The sequence below is a fragment of the Ursus americanus genome, chromosome 2 (assembly GCF_024610735.1).
Source record: "Ursus americanus isolate L20-20 chromosome 2, mUrsAme1.1.p, whole genome shotgun sequence".
In the NCBI taxonomy this organism is placed as follows: Eukaryota; Metazoa; Chordata; class Mammalia; order Carnivora; family Ursidae; genus Ursus; species Ursus americanus.
In genome coordinates, this window is record NC_142128.1 from 17425685 (window position 1) to 17443667 (window position 17983).

At 58.4% G+C, this 17983-nt stretch overlaps 2 protein-coding genes across 15 annotated transcripts; both read left to right on the forward strand.

Annotated features, from left to right (window-relative positions):
- Positions 1-4052: 4052 nt before the first annotated feature.
- SPNS1 (SPNS lysolipid transporter 1, lysophospholipid) lies at positions 4053-11851 on the forward strand. 12 transcript variants are annotated; one of them, XM_045785873.2, is made up of 13 exons: positions 4053-4123; positions 4384-4675; positions 4772-4837; positions 6450-6586; positions 7711-7862; positions 7982-8048; positions 8861-9006; positions 9312-9467; positions 9758-9947; positions 10323-10388; positions 10646-10744; positions 11074-11245; positions 11505-11851. In XM_045785873.2, exons 2-13 carry the CDS (start codon positions 4435-4437, stop codon positions 11600-11602), a joined length of 1590 nt encoding a protein of 529 aa, XP_045641829.1. In that variant the 5' UTR covers positions 4053-4123; positions 4384-4434; the 3' UTR covers positions 11603-11851. The 12 variants fall into 12 exon arrangements, with proteins under 12 accessions (XP_045641829.1, XP_045641828.1, XP_045641830.1 ...); XM_045785872.2 differs by having other exon boundaries at positions 4057-4132; XM_045785874.2 differs by having other exon boundaries at positions 4065-4123; positions 4471-4675.
- Positions 11852-12204: 353 nt separating this feature from the next.
- LAT (linker for activation of T cells) lies at positions 12205-17461 on the forward strand. 3 transcript variants are annotated; one of them, XM_045785882.2, is made up of 12 exons: positions 12205-12849; positions 13020-13047; positions 13161-13192; positions 13456-13543; positions 13676-13728; positions 13823-13852; positions 13937-13994; positions 14075-14169; positions 15664-15726; positions 15850-15912; positions 16045-16140; positions 16266-17461. In XM_045785882.2, the coding sequence occupies exons 1-11, from the start codon at positions 12756-12758 to the stop codon at positions 16131-16133; spliced, it is 693 nt and encodes a 230-aa protein (XP_045641838.2). In that variant the 5' UTR covers positions 12205-12755; the 3' UTR covers positions 16134-16140; positions 16266-17461. The 3 variants fall into 3 exon arrangements, with proteins under 3 accessions (XP_045641838.2, XP_045641837.2, XP_045641836.2); XM_045785881.2 differs by having other exon boundaries at positions 12205-12453; positions 12756-12849; positions 13823-13994; XM_045785880.2 differs by having other exon boundaries at positions 13823-13994.
- Positions 17462-17983: the final 522 nt, after the last annotated feature.

Consider the following 17983-nt stretch of genomic DNA (forward strand, 5'->3'; position numbering starts at 1 on the left):
CGGTCACTGAACACGCATGTCCCTGTCTGCTCTCTCTTCAGTACCTGCCAGATTGCTGACCAAAGTGACTGGACCTCAAGTGCGAGAAGACTCCGGGTTCTTTTTCGCCAGCACTTAATCTGGGGAGGAGATGGGAAAGACTACTCATTTTAAAAGAATTTGCATTTCTTCTATGATGAGAGAGATCATCTTTTTGATCAAAGGATCACTTGTCAGGTGGTCTTTTGTTATTTTTGGTTTTTTTTTAAAGATTTTATTTATTTGACTGAGAGAGAGCACGCACAAGTGGGCGGAGAGGCAGGCAGAGGGAGAGGGAGAAGCAGGCTCCCCGCTGAGCAGGGAGCCGATGCAGGGACTCGATCCCAGGACCCTGAGATCATGACGTGAGCTGAAGGCAGACGCTTAACTGACTGAGCCACCCAGGCGCCCTAAAGATTTTATTTTTAAGTCATCTCTACACCCAGTGTGGGGCTTGAACTCACAACTGCGTGATCGAGAGTCGCGCGTTCCTTACTGACAAGCCAGCCAGGTGCCTCATTGGGTGGTCTTCTTGAACTCTCCTGAAAAAAATCAAGACAGAGCAAACAAAAACTCTCCTAATTAAAAACCTTCAAAGCTAGAGGGGGCCCTGCTCTGTGCCACATACCAAACTCGGGACTTTTCACGATCTCATTCATCCTTACCGCTCCTACGGGGTAAGTGGTGGAGTCATTCCCATTCTCAGAAGCGGAGCAGAAGCTTAGGGTAGCGCGCCTGCCCCAGACCTCACTGCCACCGAATGCAGAGCCAGACGGAAGCCAGGTGCGCCTGACCTACGACAAGACCAGCGCTTCTCACCCTTGAACACACGTGAGCCGGGGAGCTTGTGAAAACGCACACGCGGGGTCAGCGCTCAGCCACAGGGCCCGAGATGCTGCGTGTCCAACGAGCTCCCAGGTGTCGTGACGAGGGCGCTGGCCACACTTGGAGGAGGAAAGTGCAATTCTGCCTTTTTCCCATAGCCGCACAGCCTCCTGTCTCCCGACCCTTGTCCTTCCTTCCGTAACACCCCCCCCCACCCGGTACTGGCCATGTTCTCTTGTGCGCGTCCCATCTCAGCCCGGGGCAGGGGTCTGGCTCAGCACACTCTTCCGCCCATAGGTCTCTGTCGCCCCTACTAGACTGTAGGCTCCTTGGAAACAAATACTGTATCTTGTTCTCAAGGATCCCTAGCTTGGTGTCTGATGCCTCTTAACCCCCATATCTGCTCCATCACCCACCCAACTCAACTGCCCCTGGTGTCTCTAAAAGGGGTTCACTTCCCTCCATCCCACCCTGGTGCCAGCCGCCGCTGCCTGAAGGCTGGCCCAGTGCCCCAGCCGCCTGCTGCTGCCTCTCTGACCCCTCAGTCCAAGCACAGTGCAGCCAGAGGGATCTTCTCAGATGCAAATTGGAGTTTATTTTTATTTATTTTTTTAAAGAGCTATTTATTTGAGAGAGTGTGCACACACAGGGCAGGGAGGCGCAGAGGGAGAGAAAGAGAATCTCAAGCAGACTCCCTGCTGAGCACAGAGCCAGACCCACGACCCTGAGATCATTACCTGAGCCAAAATCAGGAGTCGGATGCTTCACCGACTGAGCCACCCAGGCGCCCCGCAAGTCAGATTTTAAAATGAAGGAAATCCCTAACATGGGCTAGGCCCAGGCCCAGGCCGGCCTCTGCCTACTGCCTGGCTGGCGTCCCTCCCCTCCCTGTTCTCCACACTGCCCTCCTTTCAGATTCTTGTGCTCATTCTGCTTCCTTCTGTGGCAGGGCCTTTGCACAAGCCTTCCTCTGCCTCCTGGGAGGTCAGCGCTTGCCCCTCCCCCATATCTGAGCTCAAGGACCACTTCCTCAGTGAGACTCTCAACCTCCTTGACCCAGTCCAATGGCCCTGTTATCAGGTCCTCGTCATACCCATAGGCCAGATGTCTTTTTTGTGGCACTTGTCATAGGTGAACTATTTTTTTTTCCCCAAGAAATTCCACATATAGTTTTCATGTCACAAACCACAGCAAGTGGAACAAAAGTTGGGCTCCAGTTTAAACCAATAGAGCTGTACAGACATATTTATTTATCTGACCTTAAAGGAATTTTATTCAAGAGATCCATCAGATTGAAAAAACACCTGTCCCCAGAGAAGAGCTAAATATTTTTCCCATCTGGCAAAACCAATTAGCATCAAAATATTTGCCTTTATTTCTTTTTTAAAAAGATTTTATTTATTGGGTGCCTGGGTGGCTCCGTTGGTTGGACGTCTGCCTTTGGCTCAGGTCATGGTCCCAGGGTCCTGGGATGGAGAGCCCATGAGGCTCCCTGCCCAGTGGAGAGCCCGCTTCTCCCTCTCCTTCTGCCCCTGAACCCCCTTGTCCTCTCTCTCTCTCTGTCACTCTCGCCCTCTCTCAAATAAATGAGTAACATCTTTGGGAAAAAAAAAAAAGATCTGAGATCTAAAAAAAGATGTTACTCATTTATTTGAGAGAGAGCACGAGTGGGGGGAGGGGCAGAGGCAGAGAGAAGCAGACTCCCCGCTGAGCAGGGAGCCTGATACAGGGCTGGATCCCAGGATCCTGGGATCATGACCTGAGCTGAAGGCAGATACTCAACCAGCTGAGCTACCCAGGCGCCCCCAAATATTGGCCTTTATAACCAAAAAATTTAATTTTTACTAAATAATTTGGATTACAGGCTTTTAAATTTTTAAAAATTTGTTGGAGTTTAATTTACATGCCTAACCATTCATTCACTTGAAGTGTACAGTTCAGTGAGTCTTAGTAGAAGTACCCAGTTCCGCAGATGGTTCCTGTGCCTGTTCGCATGTCCTCCTCCCCCTGACCCCTAGTATAGTGATATTGTGGTCTTAATTTGTATTTTCCGCAATGACCAATGGTGTCATATATTTGTTGGCCATTCATATATCTGTCTACTGTCCATTTAAAAAATTGTGTTATTGGTGTATTTAGGTTTTTTAAAATTTTTTTTCCTCCAAGATTTTATTCATTTATTGATCGAGCACAAGCAGGTGGAGAGGCAGGCAGAAGGAGAGGGAGAGGGAGAAGCAGGCTGCCCGCCCAGCAAGGAGCCCGGCTTGTGCGTGCTCTCTCTCTGACAAACAAATAAATAAAATCTTTTTTAAAAAGCTTTTATTTATTTACTTGAGAGAGAGTGAGAGAGCGCGCACAGGCAGGGGGAGCAGCAGAGGGAGAGGGAGAAGCAGGGCAGGGAGTCCCATGGAGAGCTGGATCCCAGAACCCTGGGATCATGACCCGAGACGAAGGCAGACGCTTAACAGACTGAGTCACCCAGGCGCCCCGGAACTATATTAATTTTACTTCGAGTGTACGTTTATGACTGTAGCTAGGAGATTGGAGCGGGGCAGGGAGGTCACTAAAGAACCCCTCCAAGCTATCCCTTGGCGCCAGGGCTCTGTGGTCTTTGAGGCCAGTCCTGCAGCTAGAATCCCAGATGAGACCACCAGAGGGCGCAAGGACTTCAGTCTCGGTTGGAGGCGAGGAAAACCCTTTCCAGACCGGGCGTGTGGGGTCTGGGACCCTCCCTTCAGTGTCGGGGGGGAAGCCCAGGAGTTGACAGGCAGCTAGCTTGGGGAATCCGAACGATAAGGACGGGCCGTTCCAGAGGCCGCTGTTCAACACTCATTCGTTCAACGCTTCCTGAGCGTGTTTGAAGCCCAAACCAGACACCGAGGAAGGGTAACTGCCGAGAGCGAGAACTGATCGTTGGCATTTCTGGAGATAAACTACTTCCAGAACCCGTTACGATTCGATTATCTCGTTTGATATCGTTTGATAAGAACCGTGCCTTGTGGGAGCTGCAGATAAGCAAGCCGAGATTCGGAGGGTCGGGCGACTTCCCCGGTGCATCGCGACTCCCGGTGGGAGTCCTAGACCTTTCCCCGGTTGCCCTGGCGACCGGCCGACAGTCACGTGGTGGGGGAGCCAGCGGCCGCCGCGACGCAGTAGTCACACGGCGGTCACGTGTCGAGGGCTTGAGGGAGGTGGTGCCGCCCCCGGGGCTCCAGCGTCACATGACCGGCTCCAGTCCAACATGGCGGCGGCCGTGGTGCAGGGCCGGGGCTGAGCGACGGTGATTGCAGTGGGTTCCTACCAGGGGTGAGGGGAGGCCTCGGCCTGGGCAGGGGGGGTCGGCCCTCCCCACCCCGCTCCTGTCTCCGGCGTCACTCGCCGCGCGCTGTGTCTGCCGGGACGGGGAGGCATGACAGGCAGGGCCCGGGTTCCATCCCAGCCGTGCTCCGTGCTTCCGGGCAAGCGCCTGCGGGTGTCTGGGCGCACCTCCCTCGCCTGGGTTCCCTCCAGCCTCCTTTCTCCAGCCTCCTCCCCTCGCAGGTGGGATCGTCTGTAGGACCGGAGCGCGGGCGGGCGAGGCCCCCGGGGACCATGTCCGGGTCCGACACCGCGCCCTTCCTCAGCCAGGCGGATGACACGGACGACGGGCCGGTGCCCGGCACCCCGGGGTTACCGGGGTCCCTGGGGAACTCCAAGTCCGAGGATCCCGAGGTCCCGGACCGGGAGGGGCTGCAGCGCATCACCGGCTTGTCCCCGGGCCGTTCGGCTCTCATAGTGGCCGTGCTGTGCTACATCAACCTCCTCAACTACATGGATCGCTTCACCGTGGCGGGTACCGACTCCTGGGAGGACGTCAGACCAGGGGAAGGGAGGGGGGGTCCCGGAGGTGGGGCTGCCTCGCCGAGCCCATCCCGAGTCTTCTTCCCAGGCGTCCTTCCAGACATTGAGCAGTTCTTCGAAATCGGAGACAGCAGCTCTGGCCTCATCCAGACCGGTGAGTGGAGGTCCCTTCTGGGCACAGCAGCATTTCTTCCTTTTCTGCCCCAAATGGGGTTACATGCCGGCATGCTTGGGGCCTCATTAATAGAGGTAGAGTGACCAGACTTAGTGGAGGGGGGAGATGGCCCTTATTCTGCTCTGGGCTGTCCTGTTCAGTTAGGATACCACATTTTAAAGGCAGTCAGTTTAGTGTTATGGTTAAGACAGACCTGGGTTTAAATCTCAGCTTTCCACTTAACTTAGTGTGATGTTAGGCAAGGCCCTCAGTCTCTCTAAGCCTCACTTTCCTTGTTGGTGAGCATCCCAGAGCACCTCATAGGGCTGATGTGAGGATTTTATGCAAATTAATGCCTATAACGTGCATGGTACAGTGTCGGGAGCATGGTAGCACCCAATAAATAATGGCAGAAGGGGGTGTCTGGAATGGGGAGAGTTGAGTTTTACTTGTTCAGAGCCTTGGGATTTATGGGAGAGGCAAAGCCAAGGCTAAATCCTCTTTTCCTTCCTTCATTTCTCGAACATTTCTGAGCACTTACTCTGTGCCAGGTCCTGGAGGAAGAGGTGATAATGTTCACAGAATTTGGCCAAGACCTTTTACGCCCATCCAATCCTTTCATCAAAGAGTCAGTGTTGTTCCTATTTTATAGAAAAAGTAGGTAGTACTGTCTACGTTTTTGTAGAGAAACTGAGGCTTAGAGAAGAATTCAGGCTTTCCCAGAGTCACACAACAAGTGAGAGAAGAGGAGTTGGAGATACGATCTTGAAGAGTTCTTTGCTTTGCCCCAGGCCAGAGAGGACCTAGAGGTATTTAAGGCAAGGTCTAGAGGAACGGGAATGGGATCATAGGTCAAGGTCTGCAAAGCGTTAAAAAGTTGCCGAGTTAGAGGAGAAGCAAGTCTTTGTCAGAGCCGTTCCCTTTTTCATTCAACACATGTTTACTGAACACCTGTTTCGTGCGATGCCATGTGTTCAGTGGTGAAGACACAGCCGTGGCCAAGATAGGCAAGGCCCTTGTCTTCACAGAGCTGACATTCTGCTGAGAATGACAGGGCACCAGTCCTTAAAAACCTAAACTTAAATAATGAGATAATTTTTGGTAGGCGTATTTTGTAAAAGAAAACAGAGTAGCTGTGATAAAACGAGATTGAACATGTGGGGGTTGGGAAGATATTTGAGCCGGACCCTGAAGGTTCTGTGACACTCAGGCGAGAGGAGAAATGCTCCCAATGGGGAGGACAGTGGGTGTCAAAAGTCGGAAGATGGTGCTGGGTTTGGCAGTGGGGCCATTGGGATGCAGAGAAGGGAGAGTGGATCAGCACGAGATTGGAGTGGTATGGAGGGGCTAGGTCAGCTAGTGCCTCTCAGGCCGTGGTACGGAGTTCGGATTTTGCTCTTGGCTGGATGGGAGGAAGTGACGGGTCAGCCGGGCCATTCATTCCACCATGGAAAGTTTGAAAGGTGCTGAAGATGGGGCTGGACTTCTGTGGCCGCAAGCTGTGGTAGTTTCAGGGTTGGGAGTTAACCCTGGCCCCCCTGCCCTCCCTGAGCTGGGGTCAGGGTGGGTGAGGGGTCCTGGGGCCAGGCTGTGACTCTCTGCTTCCCCTCAGTGTTCATTTCCAGTTACATGGTGTTGGCGCCTGTGTTTGGCTACCTGGGTGACAGGTACAATCGGAAGTATCTCATGTGCGGGGGCATTGCCTTCTGGTCCCTGGTGACACTGGGGTCGTCCTTCATCCCCAGAGAGGTGAGGCTCCATGCTGGCTCCTGCTTCCGGCCCCCCCCGCTGCCCGTCAGTCTTCGCTGCTGCTCTTTGGAGTTGTTGCAGACCGGGCCTGGGGAACTTCTGCACCTCCCTGGGTCCGTGCCATCCTATCTCCCCCGCTTGCCTGACTTAATCTGCCCACCCCATCCTCTCCTCTGTTCTTCTAGAACGTTCTTCTGTCCATCCCCTTTCCCCCTGACCATTGACTCCTTCCATGCCACACCTCAACACTCACAGTTCTGTACAGGGAAAAGACCTTACCCGGACTGTCCGTTCTCCCTCTTCTCCTTCCTCGTCAGACTTCCCACAAGGCCCCCTTGACCCAGCTCCGGTCTGGGTGAAGGAGCAGCCAGGGAGAGGCTCTCACTTTGCTTGCACTTCCTCTCCTTCCACTCACCCCACTGCCGGCCAACCTGCCCCTACCGCTCCACTGCCAAAGTCAACAGCGACCTTTTGGTTGCTAAATGTAGCTTCTACTTCCTAAGTCTGCTTTTGCTAGATCTCCTCGGAGCCTCTGGCTCTATTGACCTACTTCTTCCTTCCGGCAACACTCTTCTGACTTCCGTGATGCCCCTCTTCTGGTTTTCTTCCTGTCTCCCTGGCTGTTGCTTCTTTGCTCCTTCGAAACCTCCTCTGTCTGTTCTCACTCTCTGCCCTGGAAGTCTGTCCTTAATCTCAGGCACTACATACTCTCCTTGGGTGACCCTACCCTGTCCTTAGCGTCAGGTGTCTTTGGTAGACAAATAAACCTCTGCCTGAGGTCATTATTCACCACCGCGGTGTCCTGGGTGATAGACATTAAGATTTATTTTGCACCTGCTGGGCGCAGCGTACTGAATAGAACTTCGATTGTCCAATCCTGGTGATGGTGACGTGAGCAAGTTATCATTTCCCCCCTTTTGCAGATGAGGAATCTGAGGCTCAGAGAGGTTAAGTTGCTTTCCCAAAGTCAAAGCTAGTAAATAGTGGAGCCAGGACTCAAGCTCAGGTCTGTCAAGCTCAGGCCTCTCGTGCATCCCTGCCGCCTCTCCAGAGCTGGCTGGTGAGGGGGGCTGGGGGGTGGGCCGCAGGGTGGGGTGCCACCTCCACCATGTTTCGTTTCCCAGCGATTCTGGCTGCTCCTCCTGACCCGGGGCCTGGTGGGGGTTGGGGAGGCCAGTTACTCCACCATCGCGCCCACCCTCATCGCTGACCTCTTCGTGGCGGACCAGCGGAGTCGGATGCTCAGTGTGTTTTACTTTGCTATCCCGGTGGGCAGGTGAGTGGGCCTTGGGCCTGGTGGGGGGCGGGGAGGGGGGAGGGTGGGGCGGCAGAAGGACCTGGTGTGGGGCAGGTCTGACTGGCCGTCCCCTCTCCTCTCCCATCCCCTTTCCCCAGTGGTCTGGGTTACATTGCAGGCTCCAAAGTGAAGGATGTGGCGGGGGACTGGCACTGGGCTCTGCGGGTGAGTGTGGACACAGCCTGGGGGACAGTCAGCAACCTTCACACTGCTTCTCCCTTTCCTACCTTCAGACACCCCCCTTTTAAGGCAGTCCTCAGTCTGCCAAGCCTGTGTAGGAAGCCTGGCTGCCCTCCACGAAGCTGTGTGCTAGACAGAACTCTTGGTTGCGGGTGACAGGTGCCCCGTAAAACTGTAAGCCCCCCAAATGGGACTCTGGTGGCTCTCGTAATGGAGAGTCCCAGGGTGAGCTTCAGGTAAAGCTGGATCCAGGACTCCCACTTCATCACAGGAATTTAATTATTCTTTTTCTCAGCTCTACTTTCCTCTATGTTAATTTCTTTCTCAAGCAAGTGAAAGCTCCACGCGTTTATCTTCCCATTTAGAAACTTCGGCACCCTGGATCCTTGAGCAATAGTCCTGGATGGTGTCTGATTAGATGAACGTGGGTCACATGCCTGCCATTGAATCAATCACGGAGGCCAGGGAGGTTAACATGACTCTTGTCGGCCAAGTCTGGGTTACAAGCCCCGCCCTGTTTGAACCACATGGATGAAGAAAAGTGGGGGGAGTAGTTTCCCAAAAGGAAATTAGGGTGCTGTTGCCAAAGAGGGAGCAGTTAGGCTTTCAGAAACGGGCCCTTGGTGGCATTTGCCCCTCCCTCGGGATGCAGGCTCAGTGCCTGCCTGTGAACAGACTGTTGCTGGGGGTTTGAGGCCTTGGGGCCTGAGTTGCCTTTATACACCTCACTTTTTCCCAGCCCCAGGGGTTCAGTGTGTCCCAGTCTGTGCCTGTCCTGAAACCCACTCTTTCTCCAGGTGACTCCAGGTCTAGGGGTGGTGGCTGTTCTGCTGCTGTTCCTGGTGGTACGGGAGCCGCCAAGGGGAGCTGTGGAGCGCCACTCAGACTCCCCGCCCCTCAACCCCACCTCCTGGTGGGCAGATCTGAGGGCCCTGGCAAGAAAGTGAGTTTAGTTCCATTCTAGCCCAATATCTGAGGTCCCCCAGGGGAGGCCCTGCTGTGGCGTTTGAGATTCGCGTGAGTGTGGGCTCTTGTTTTCTCCCCACTGGCGGTCCCCCAAGGCCAGGCATTAGTCACGACTGCCCCCTTGTGGCAGCTACTTGAATTACAGGCCCAGATCCAAGGAGCCAAGACTGCTTCCATACCCAGTGTCCTGACCTTACTAAAATAAGCCAGGGAGGGAGAGGAGATGTCCCCTACCCTGACACCCCAGTGGAGTCTGACTTCTTCCCTCCCAACTGTCTGCAGTCCTAGTTTCATCCTCTCTTCCCTTGGCTTCACTGCTGTGGCCTTTGTCACGGGCTCCCTGGCTCTTTGGGCTCCTGCGTTCTTGCTGCGTTCCCGTGTGGTCTTGGGGGAGACTCCACCCTGCCTTCCTGGAGACTCCTGCTCTTCCTCTGACAGGTACCAGAAGGGGGTGAGGCTAGGTGGCCTGCAGGTGGCAGGGGATGGAGGGAGAGACTCACTGATTCAGACTCAGGCTACTTCCTCTCCCAGTGTCCGTTTCCTGGGCTGGGAAATAGGTGATGGGCTGATTTCTTCCTCTCGGAGCTCTGTGACCCGTGGGGTCCTGGATAGACCCGAGTTGTGCAGGCAGCTGGGACGGACCATCTTCTTCTGTAGGCCGTGGGGGCGTGGCGAGGGGGCTGTGCAGGCAGAGGGACTGGCCCCCATGCCCCTCCCCCTGCCCTCAGCCTCATCTTTGGGCTCATCACCTGCCTGACCGGGGTCCTGGGTGTGGGCCTGGGCGTGGAGATCAGCCGCCGCCTCCGTCGTTCCAACCCCCGGGCTGACCCACTGGTCTGCGCTGCTGGCCTCTTGGGCTCCGCGCCCTTCCTCTTCCTGTCCCTTGCCTGTGCCCGTGGTAGCATCGTGGCCACCTATGTGAGTAGCCAGCAGCTGTCAAAGGGGACATTCTGGGTCTGGGGTGCCCTGGGGCAGGACTGGGGTGCACTGGGGCAGGACTGGGGTCCACCAGTATAGTGGTTTGGAGACAGTTCGAACCAGAGTGCCTGGTTTTGAATCTCAGCTCTGGCTCTTCCCAGCTGTGTGACATCGGGCAAGCGAGTTACCCTTTCCATGCTCAGTTTCACCGTCTGTCAGCTAGGAATAGCTTTGTCTCACAGCGGCGTTCTGAGGGTTCATTAGACGAGTTAATAGATGGGCCTAGTACACGGCACACCCTCCATGTCTTCACTCTTCTTGCCGTGAGACAGTCCCCCTTCCACCCCACCCCGGTCTCCCCCTCCATCCCCCCAGATTTTCATCTTTATTGGAGAGACACTGCTGTCCATGAACTGGGCCATTGTAGCTGACATTCTGCTGGTGAGTAGGGGTGTCTCTGCAGGGTTAGCCCAAAGGCTGACGGGAGCAAGGAGTGGGGGCGGGAGGCCTCGCTTGCCATCATTATAGCCTTTGCCCCTTTTTCAAAACCCAAACCCAGACTAACTTCAGAGTCAGCCCCAGAGGGGCCTGTAGTCAGGCCTTCACCCCACTCAATGCCCCTGAGCTGGGGTGCCCTCTGGCCTCAGCCTGGGCTGAGCCTTGGCCCTGTCCTTGCCCTCTGCCCCTCCTCTCCCCAGTACGTGGTGATCCCCACACGACGTTCCACTGCCGAGGCCTTCCAGATCGTGCTGTCCCACCTGCTGGGTGATGCCGGGAGCCCCTACCTCATTGGCCTGGTGAGCACTGCCCCTCGGCTGGGCCTGGGGTGGGGATCATGGAACCCTGCGTTCTCAGCACCAGCCACTGGCCAGAGCTGGGGCTGACTTAGAGGGGCCGCCCCCGGGCAGGTCTCTGTGCTCTGTGCCAGGCCCCCCTCACCTTGGCCCGGCAGCCAGGCAGGCAGCATTTCGTCTTCGCACATTCCACAGGGAGGCCGTGGGGCTTTCCCTGGTCTTCCAGACCACCCCTCTCTGCCGGCCCCTGACTTCTTTGTTCTTCTGGAGTTTGGGGGGGCTCCCTCTCCATGACTCACGCTCCTGGCTTCCCTTCTCTCGTCTCCCTGCAGATATCCGACCGCCTGCGCCGGAGCTGGCCGCCCTCCTTCTTGTCTGAGTTCCGGGCCCTGCAGTTCTCGCTCATGCTCTGCGCCTTCGTCGGGGCTCTGGGCGGGGCCGCCTTCCTGGGCACCGCCATCTTCATCGAGGGGGACCGCCGCCGGGCCCAGCTGCACGTTCAGGGTCAGTGGGGCCTTCCCTTTGTCCCCTCCCCCTCCATGGCTCCTCACCCGGCTTCACGCTACTACCTGCTTGTCCGTCTATCCCTCTGTCCCTGCCCATGTCCATTGGGCTTTGGGTCTGCCTGCCACCGAGCTGACGTTCCACTGTGCCCACGGCTCTGATGGCTCTGATGCCCTGTCCGCTTTCCACTGCCCCTCGGTCCCCTCCCTGGCTTTGTGTCTTTTTGTCCCTCCAGCCCTGGCTCTGACCCCTCCCCCAGCAGGTCTGCTGCATGAGGCAGGGCTCACAGACGACCGAATCGTGGTGCCGCAGCGAGGCCGCTCCACGCGGGTCCCCGTGTCCAGTGTGCTCATCTGAGGGGCCGTCGCTTGCCAGCCTGCATACCTACCACAGCTGGCCCCGGGCCCACCCCGCAAGGAGCCCAGGCCCAAACCCTCGGCCTGGCCCAGCTTCTAGGAGTGGCCTCGGGCCGCGTTCCAGCTCCCTCACACTACACAGACAGCGGCCAAGGGCAGGGGGCAGTGGGTCCGGGAGGGGGGCTCCCCTCCCCTGGAGCGGCCCCAGGGGCTTGGTGCTATTTGTAACTGAATAAAATTTGTAGCCAGACCCCCAGTGCCTGCCTGAGTCTGTCTGGGTGTTACTGACCTCTGACTGGTAGGCCGCAGGGGATGCCCCCTGCCAAGCCCCAGGACGCCTAGGGTTGCGGGGTCACTCCTGCGGGACCTTGGGCAAATCCCTGCCCTCCTGTGCCGGGCGAACAAGAGTGTGGAATGAGCTAACTCAGTGTGACCGTGAGTCACGCCCATGGTTTCCCTAGAGCCCTCCCCTCTTGGCAGGCCGGCCAGGGTAAGGTGGGGTGGACACTGCCCCGTGCCCCTCAGAATTCCAGAGGCAGGCTTCCCTCCTGGCTGCCTCCTTGGGCCATGGCTGTGGAGCCTGTGGCTGTTGGCTGGCCTGTAAGTGTCTCGCCCTCCTTCTCATGGTGGGAGTTGCTCCTTGTCCCCGAGGCCGGCCGACCCACCTTGAGGGCCTGGGGCTGGCTCCTCAGGCCTCTTCCTCCTCCTCCTCCCCACCGGCTGGGTGGGGGTGGGAAGGGGGCGGGTGCAGCCGGCTGAGCCCGATGATTTCCTGCCCTCGCCCGGGGCTCACCACAGCTTCCTGCCACAGACGGGCAGGCGTGGAGAGACAGGCGCCTAGCCGAGGGGCAGGTAGGGCTGGGGCGCGCAGGGGCTGCGCCGGGGTGACTGGCGCCCCAGACTCTGGCCCGGACCCCAGCTGGACTGCCCTGGGATCCCGGGTCTTCCCCAGCCAGTGCTGACCTTCACGCTGCCCAGCAAGGGGAGGGGGCCCAGGGAGGGCCCCAGGAGGGCGCAGCTGTCCCCCCTCAGGCTTCCAGGCTGGTGCCCACTCGGCTCTCGCACCCCTGCCGGCCCAGCCCTCACCCTGTGGCAGCTCGGCCCTTGAGGGTGTGCGGCGGGCAGCTCGGCCTGGTCCAAGCTCTCTCCCGCAGATGGAGGTCGTTGTCCTGATCCCCTATGTGCTGGGCCTCCTGCTGCTCCCTCTGCTTGCTGTGGCGCTGTGCGTGCGCTGCCGGGAGATGCCAGGTGAGTGGGGGCTGCCCGGCGACCAGGTGCTCGGGCCAGGACACACCTGGAGGGATCTCCGGCCCTCCCGGACCCCCCACTCCATCTTAGCCGTTCCCTAACTCTGCCCCACACTCCCACCCTCTCCCCTCGCCACCTCTCTTCCTGCCTCACCGACTTCTCTTCCCCAGGCTCTTATGACACTGGTGCCTCTGATAGGTGAGTTGCTCGTGGGCCCCGTGTGGCTCCCTCTCTACCCTGTGTGGCCCTGGGGACTGGGACGGGAGTGGGGGCTTCTCCTGTCCCTGACCAAGCTGTGTCTCTCCTGCCAGCTTGACCCCAAGCATCATGCTCAAACGGCCTCGTGAGTACCTGGAGGGCCCCCTCCCTCGGGTGTAGGGGAGAGGGTCCCATGGCGTGTGAGAGGGCGTGTGCCTTTGTTCAGGTCACCCCCAGTGGCTGCCCACATGGCTTTGACCTGAGCTGGGGACAGGTAGGGAGATGGCTGTCCTCAGGCCTGTCCAGGGCATGGGAGGGTTCACGGGGTTAGTCTGTCCATCAACGCCTCCCCGAGGACAGGGGCAAGTTGTCCGGACTCATTCCTTGAGCTTGGTCTTGTGTCCTCAGCCATGGTCGTGCCCTGGCCGTCAGCCACCTCCTACGCACCTGTTACCTCCTACCCCCCCCTGAGCCAGCCGGACCTGCTCCCTATCCCGTAAGTAGCATCCTCCCTTCCGAATTCCCCTCTTTACCCCCCACCTCTGTAGGTTGGGGGTCTCTTTCCCCGTTGCAAGCCCTCTTGCCCCAGAGTCCCACCGCAGCATGACCTCTGGCCTTTGACTCCCAGGAGGTCCCCACAGCCCCACCGCATGCCATCTTCCCGGCAGGACTCAGATGGGGGTAAGTGTGAGGCCAGGGCTCAGAGGGCTGGGGCTGAGCAGAGGATAGATCCCGTCTGAGCTGACTCAGCTTCCCTCTCGCTCTCTCCCTGAAGCCAACAGTGTGGCGAGCTACGAGAACGAGGGTACGTCTGGGGCCCCAGGTGCCCTGGTGGCAGGGAGGCTAGGGCCTGGCCCGGGCCCTGCTGATCGCTGTGTCGCCACCCCAGAGCCCGCCTGTGAGGACGACGACGAGGATGAGGAGGATTATCACAACGAGGGCTACTTGTGAGTGGCCAGGCTGGGGCGGGGGGGGGGGGGCCGTGGCCCGGGGGTCCTCACTCACCCGCCCCCCGACTGTCCCTCAGGGAGGTGCTTCCTGACAGCACGCCGGCCACCAGCACTGCTGTCGCACCGGCTCCCGTGCCCAGCAACCCCGGCCTCCGAGACAGCGCCTTCTCCAGTGAGTTGGCCATTCCTGACTCTCTGGGCCGCGGCCCCTCCTTGCTTCCCTCTCCTGCGGTTTCTCTGATGCTCGCCGCCCCTCCACGTTCTCCCTTTCTAGAACACCTATCCCTCAGGGTGGACTTCTGCTCTGATCCTCTGATTTCCTTACTTTTCCTGTCCTCTTTCCTATTTCGTTGTCTTTCCCTTTTATTGCCTGCGCGCTTTCTTCGACCTCACTCTTTTCTCAGACGCTCTTCTTTTGTCTCTCCCATCTAGAAGCTCTTTCTTGGTCTCTTGCGATCCTCTCTTGCCTTCTGTTTTGTTTCACGGAGGCCGTCTCGGCTCGGAACTCTCTAAAGCTATTGATTATCGCTTATCTTCTGCGGGGGGTGGTTTTTTGGAAGTTTTCTTCTGCTTCCGGCATCATTTCGGTTTCCTTTGAGCTGCTCTTCTCCCTTCGTGTTGGTCTCACGCTGCCTGTTAGAGGCTGCCTTCCGTGCCTGGTTTCCCGTCACGCTCCTCGTTCTCCGTAGCTGTTCCACGCTGGCTTCATCTGCCAGCTCAACGGGCAGCTCACCGTCTGTGCTGGCGCTTCTTCTCTTTCGGGTTCATCGTCCCTCACCCCCTCCCTCCCCGCCCGTGTTCACTGGGCACCTCTGATCAGACAGCTCGGGGGGGGCAAGAGCTAGCGGCGTCGGGAGCCTCCTACCTGCCCTCCTAAGAGTGTTTCGTGTGTTAACTTATTAAACCCCATGATTCGCAGGTGCTGTTGGGCCCAGCTCTTGCCCTCCAGCGCCTCGGTTGTCCTGATCGTACAACAGGAGGGGTCCTTTATTTAACAGACACTTGGCGCCACTTACTGTGGACAGGCCTGGTTCGATGTTCTCTGCTTCAGTTCGCACAACAGCCCTGGGAGGCGGGTGCCACCACTCGCCCCTTTTCACTGATGAGAACACTGAGGCCCAGAGAGGCTGGGTATCTCGTGTGGGGTTACACACCTTTTCGTGCCGGAACTGGGTTTGAACCTGGGCCCTCTGGCTCCAAAGCCTGCCTTGTCCCCGGCCTCGTGGAGCTACAAGTCCCCATAAAAGGACAAGATGGTGCTGATGGAAACAGGGGCTGGGAGGCACCGAGATGAGAGTGGGGGCTCGGGGCAGGCCTGACTGGCAGCACCGGTGGGGGAAGTGGCTGTGGGCATCCTCTGCCCATGGTGCTGCCCAGAGCCTCGCCGCTGAGCTGCTCTCTGTCCCTGTCCCTGGCCTGGGGGCCATGCTGGTGTCTGCCATCCGCCCTCTGCCACAGTTCCACTTTCTCTCATCCGCTCTGGCCAAGATGCCCTACTTCTCCTTGTCACCAAGGCCTCTGTGCCCCCACCCCCCGGGGCTGACTGTGGGGTGGCCTCTGGGATCTGCGGGTGGGGGTCCGGGGCTCAGAAGTCTAGCTGGGACACTGTGGGGGTCTGTGCTTGGGGCTCTGGGTGACGGGGCTGGGGGCCCTGCTTCTCCTGCAGTGGAGTCGGGGGAGGATTACGTGAACGTCGCTGAGAGCGAGGAGAGTGCCGACGTGTCTCTGGGTGAGTGGCCGCTGCCCACCGGGGTCCCCCTTCCCTGCCTCACTCTGCTGTGGCACTCTTCCGGAGTGTCCTGCTCTCTCACCCTGCACGTGGCCGTCCCCCTTTCTGCTCTGCCCCCTGCAGATGGGAGCCGGGAGTATGTGAACGTGTCCCAGGAGCTGCCGCCCATGGCTAGGACCGAGGCTGGTGTGTGCTGGGCTGGGGGAGGGGCGGGCCGGGGGCGGGGGGGGGGGGTGGGCAGCGGCAGAAGCTCGGGGAGCCCGCCTGGGGAAGGGGGGGCCATCTGTGAGCCGAAGACCTCCGTCCCTCCCCTCCCAGCCATCCTGAACTCCCAGAAGGTGGAGGATGAGGACGACGAAGAGGAAGAGGGAGCTCCAGATTATGAGAATCTGCAGGGGCTTCACTGAGGGTCCGGTGAGAGGCCCCGGCCGCCCCGCCCTGCCCCCCTCAGCCCTGTCCTCCGACTCCTTCGGGGCCGTCTGACCCCTGCTGACCTCCTGACTTCATGACCCCTCCCTCCCCCTGCCCTGTTGTTTCAGCGTGAGGCCGTGCCTGTTTTGGAACTAGCCTCGCCTGGGAACCCCCGAGCCGGGCAGCCGGCAGGGCCCTGGGGGCCCCACGTGGCTCCCTGCCCTGACTCCAGCCAGAGAGCTGTCTGAGAACCTCCCCCCTAACTTATTGTCACTTTGGGGTCCAGTCTGTGTGCCCCCGACACTGCACCTTCTGACACAGCCTGAGAATGGACTACCCCGGCCCAGCCCTATTCTGCAGTCGAATAAAGGCTGACGTGGTCTGTAGCGCTCTTGCCTTTGGGGGGCCCAGTGGATGGGAGTCCGCATGAGGGGGGGGGGCCGTGCCCGAGCACCCGTGTGGGATTGCATGTGTGTGCACGAGCCTGTGTGTGCGTCTGGGGTCTCCATCCTCCCTGGGGCCGCCGCGCTCCCGACGGTCCTGACCAGGTACTGGGAGTGGCTGGATGGTGGCAGGGACACGGCTCTGCCACCTCGGTGCGAGGCAAGTCCGACCCAGGCTGCCACTCCTGAGCTTCGATGCACCCCCCATGAGAGTCCACGGACGTGGCAGACGATGGCTGGGATGGTGGGAGGGCAGGGCCTGGGGGAGCCCTGGGTGCGAAGCAGACACCTGGAACAAGACCGCTTCCGGCCAGCCCTCAGTTTCTCCATCTTTAAAGTAAGGGGGCGGACTGGACGCCAGGGCAGCTGAAAGGTAATGTGCAGTGCAGCCTTTTCCAACCTTGATGTGCAGATGACTCCCTTGGAGGTCTTGCTAAAATGCAGATTCCGAATGAGTAGGTCTGGGATGGGGCCTGGGCATCTGCATTTCACAGGAGCTACCAGGGCCTTCCGACAGCTCTGTGCTGAGAACCGCACTTTGAGCAGCTTCTGGGTGATGCCTCGGTCACTGTGACTGGCTCTGGTCTGGGCACGTAACCTAACCTGGGCCCCTGAGGACCGGCCCTGGGATTTGGGCAGGAAGTGTCTGGAAGGTGAAGCTCTCGTTCATGGCCATTGGTAAACTGGAAGAGTCTCTTCCTTGAGCCCCTATTGGAGAGGCTGCCCGAGATTGAAGGCGGTGTGGAGGACAGAATGGCCCAGAGATGGACAGGGCCAGCTTCCTGATGGTGTCCGAATTCCTGCATCCAGTCACAGCTGAAGCGAGACACCCCCTCCGGCTTCCCAGTTACGTGGACCAATAAATTCCCAATTGTCTTCAACCGGCTTGACTTGGGGTTTCTGTTGCATACACAAAGTAGCCCGGAGCGACGCAGAGTTGTCGGCGTCCTCTGTGGGCTTCAAAGGCAATAGTAACAACTTATCTTCAAGCACCCGCCATGTCTCCGTGCTTATCTCATTTAATCACTGCCATTCCCCTGTGGTCGGTGGACTGGGGGTATCCCCATTCGCAGGTGGGGAAACGGGCCCAGAGAGGAGAAGCGATGTGCCCAAAGGCACATAGCCAAAGTGGTAAATCTGGGATTGCATCTGCAGCTCTTGGCCTCTGGAGTCCCTGCTGCCAACGTCCTTGCTCTGGCTGTTGTCCAAAGTGCCGGCTGCTCTCCAAGGGAGGCTTGTAAGAGGCCCGACTGGAGAAGTGGGGGAGGGAGGCCCCGGGGAGAGGGCTGGACGGGCTGGACGTCAACAGGCAGAGTTTATTTGGAGGACACAGACAAGGGAAGAGGCACGTTTGTCCCTGGGCCGAGGAACAGAAAATCTATCAAAAAGGGATGTTGGTACAA

Coding starts and splice junctions, on each gene's coding strand:
- SPNS1 (XM_045785868.2), top strand. CDS start 4,253: ATGACAGGCAGGGCCCGGGTTCCATCCCAGCCGTGCTCCGTGCTTCCG. Junction 9,007..9,311: donor CTGAGGGCCCTGGCAAGAAA/GTGAGTTTAGTT, acceptor AACTGTCTGCAG/TCCTAGTTTCATCCTCTCTT. Junction 9,468..9,757: donor TCCTGCTCTTCCTCTGACAG/GTACCAGAAGGG, acceptor CCCTGCCCTCAG/CCTCATCTTTGGGCTCATCA.
- LAT (XM_045785880.2), top strand. CDS start 12,756: ATGGAGGTCGTTGTCCTGATCCCCTATGTGCTGGGCCTCCTGCTGCTC. Junction 13,729..13,822: donor CCGGCAGGACTCAGATGGGG/GTAAGTGTGAGG, acceptor CTCTCCCTGAAG/CCAACAGTGTGGCGAGCTAC. Junction 14,170..15,663: donor CCGAGACAGCGCCTTCTCCA/GTGAGTTGGCCA, acceptor CTTCTCCTGCAG/TGGAGTCGGGGGAGGATTAC.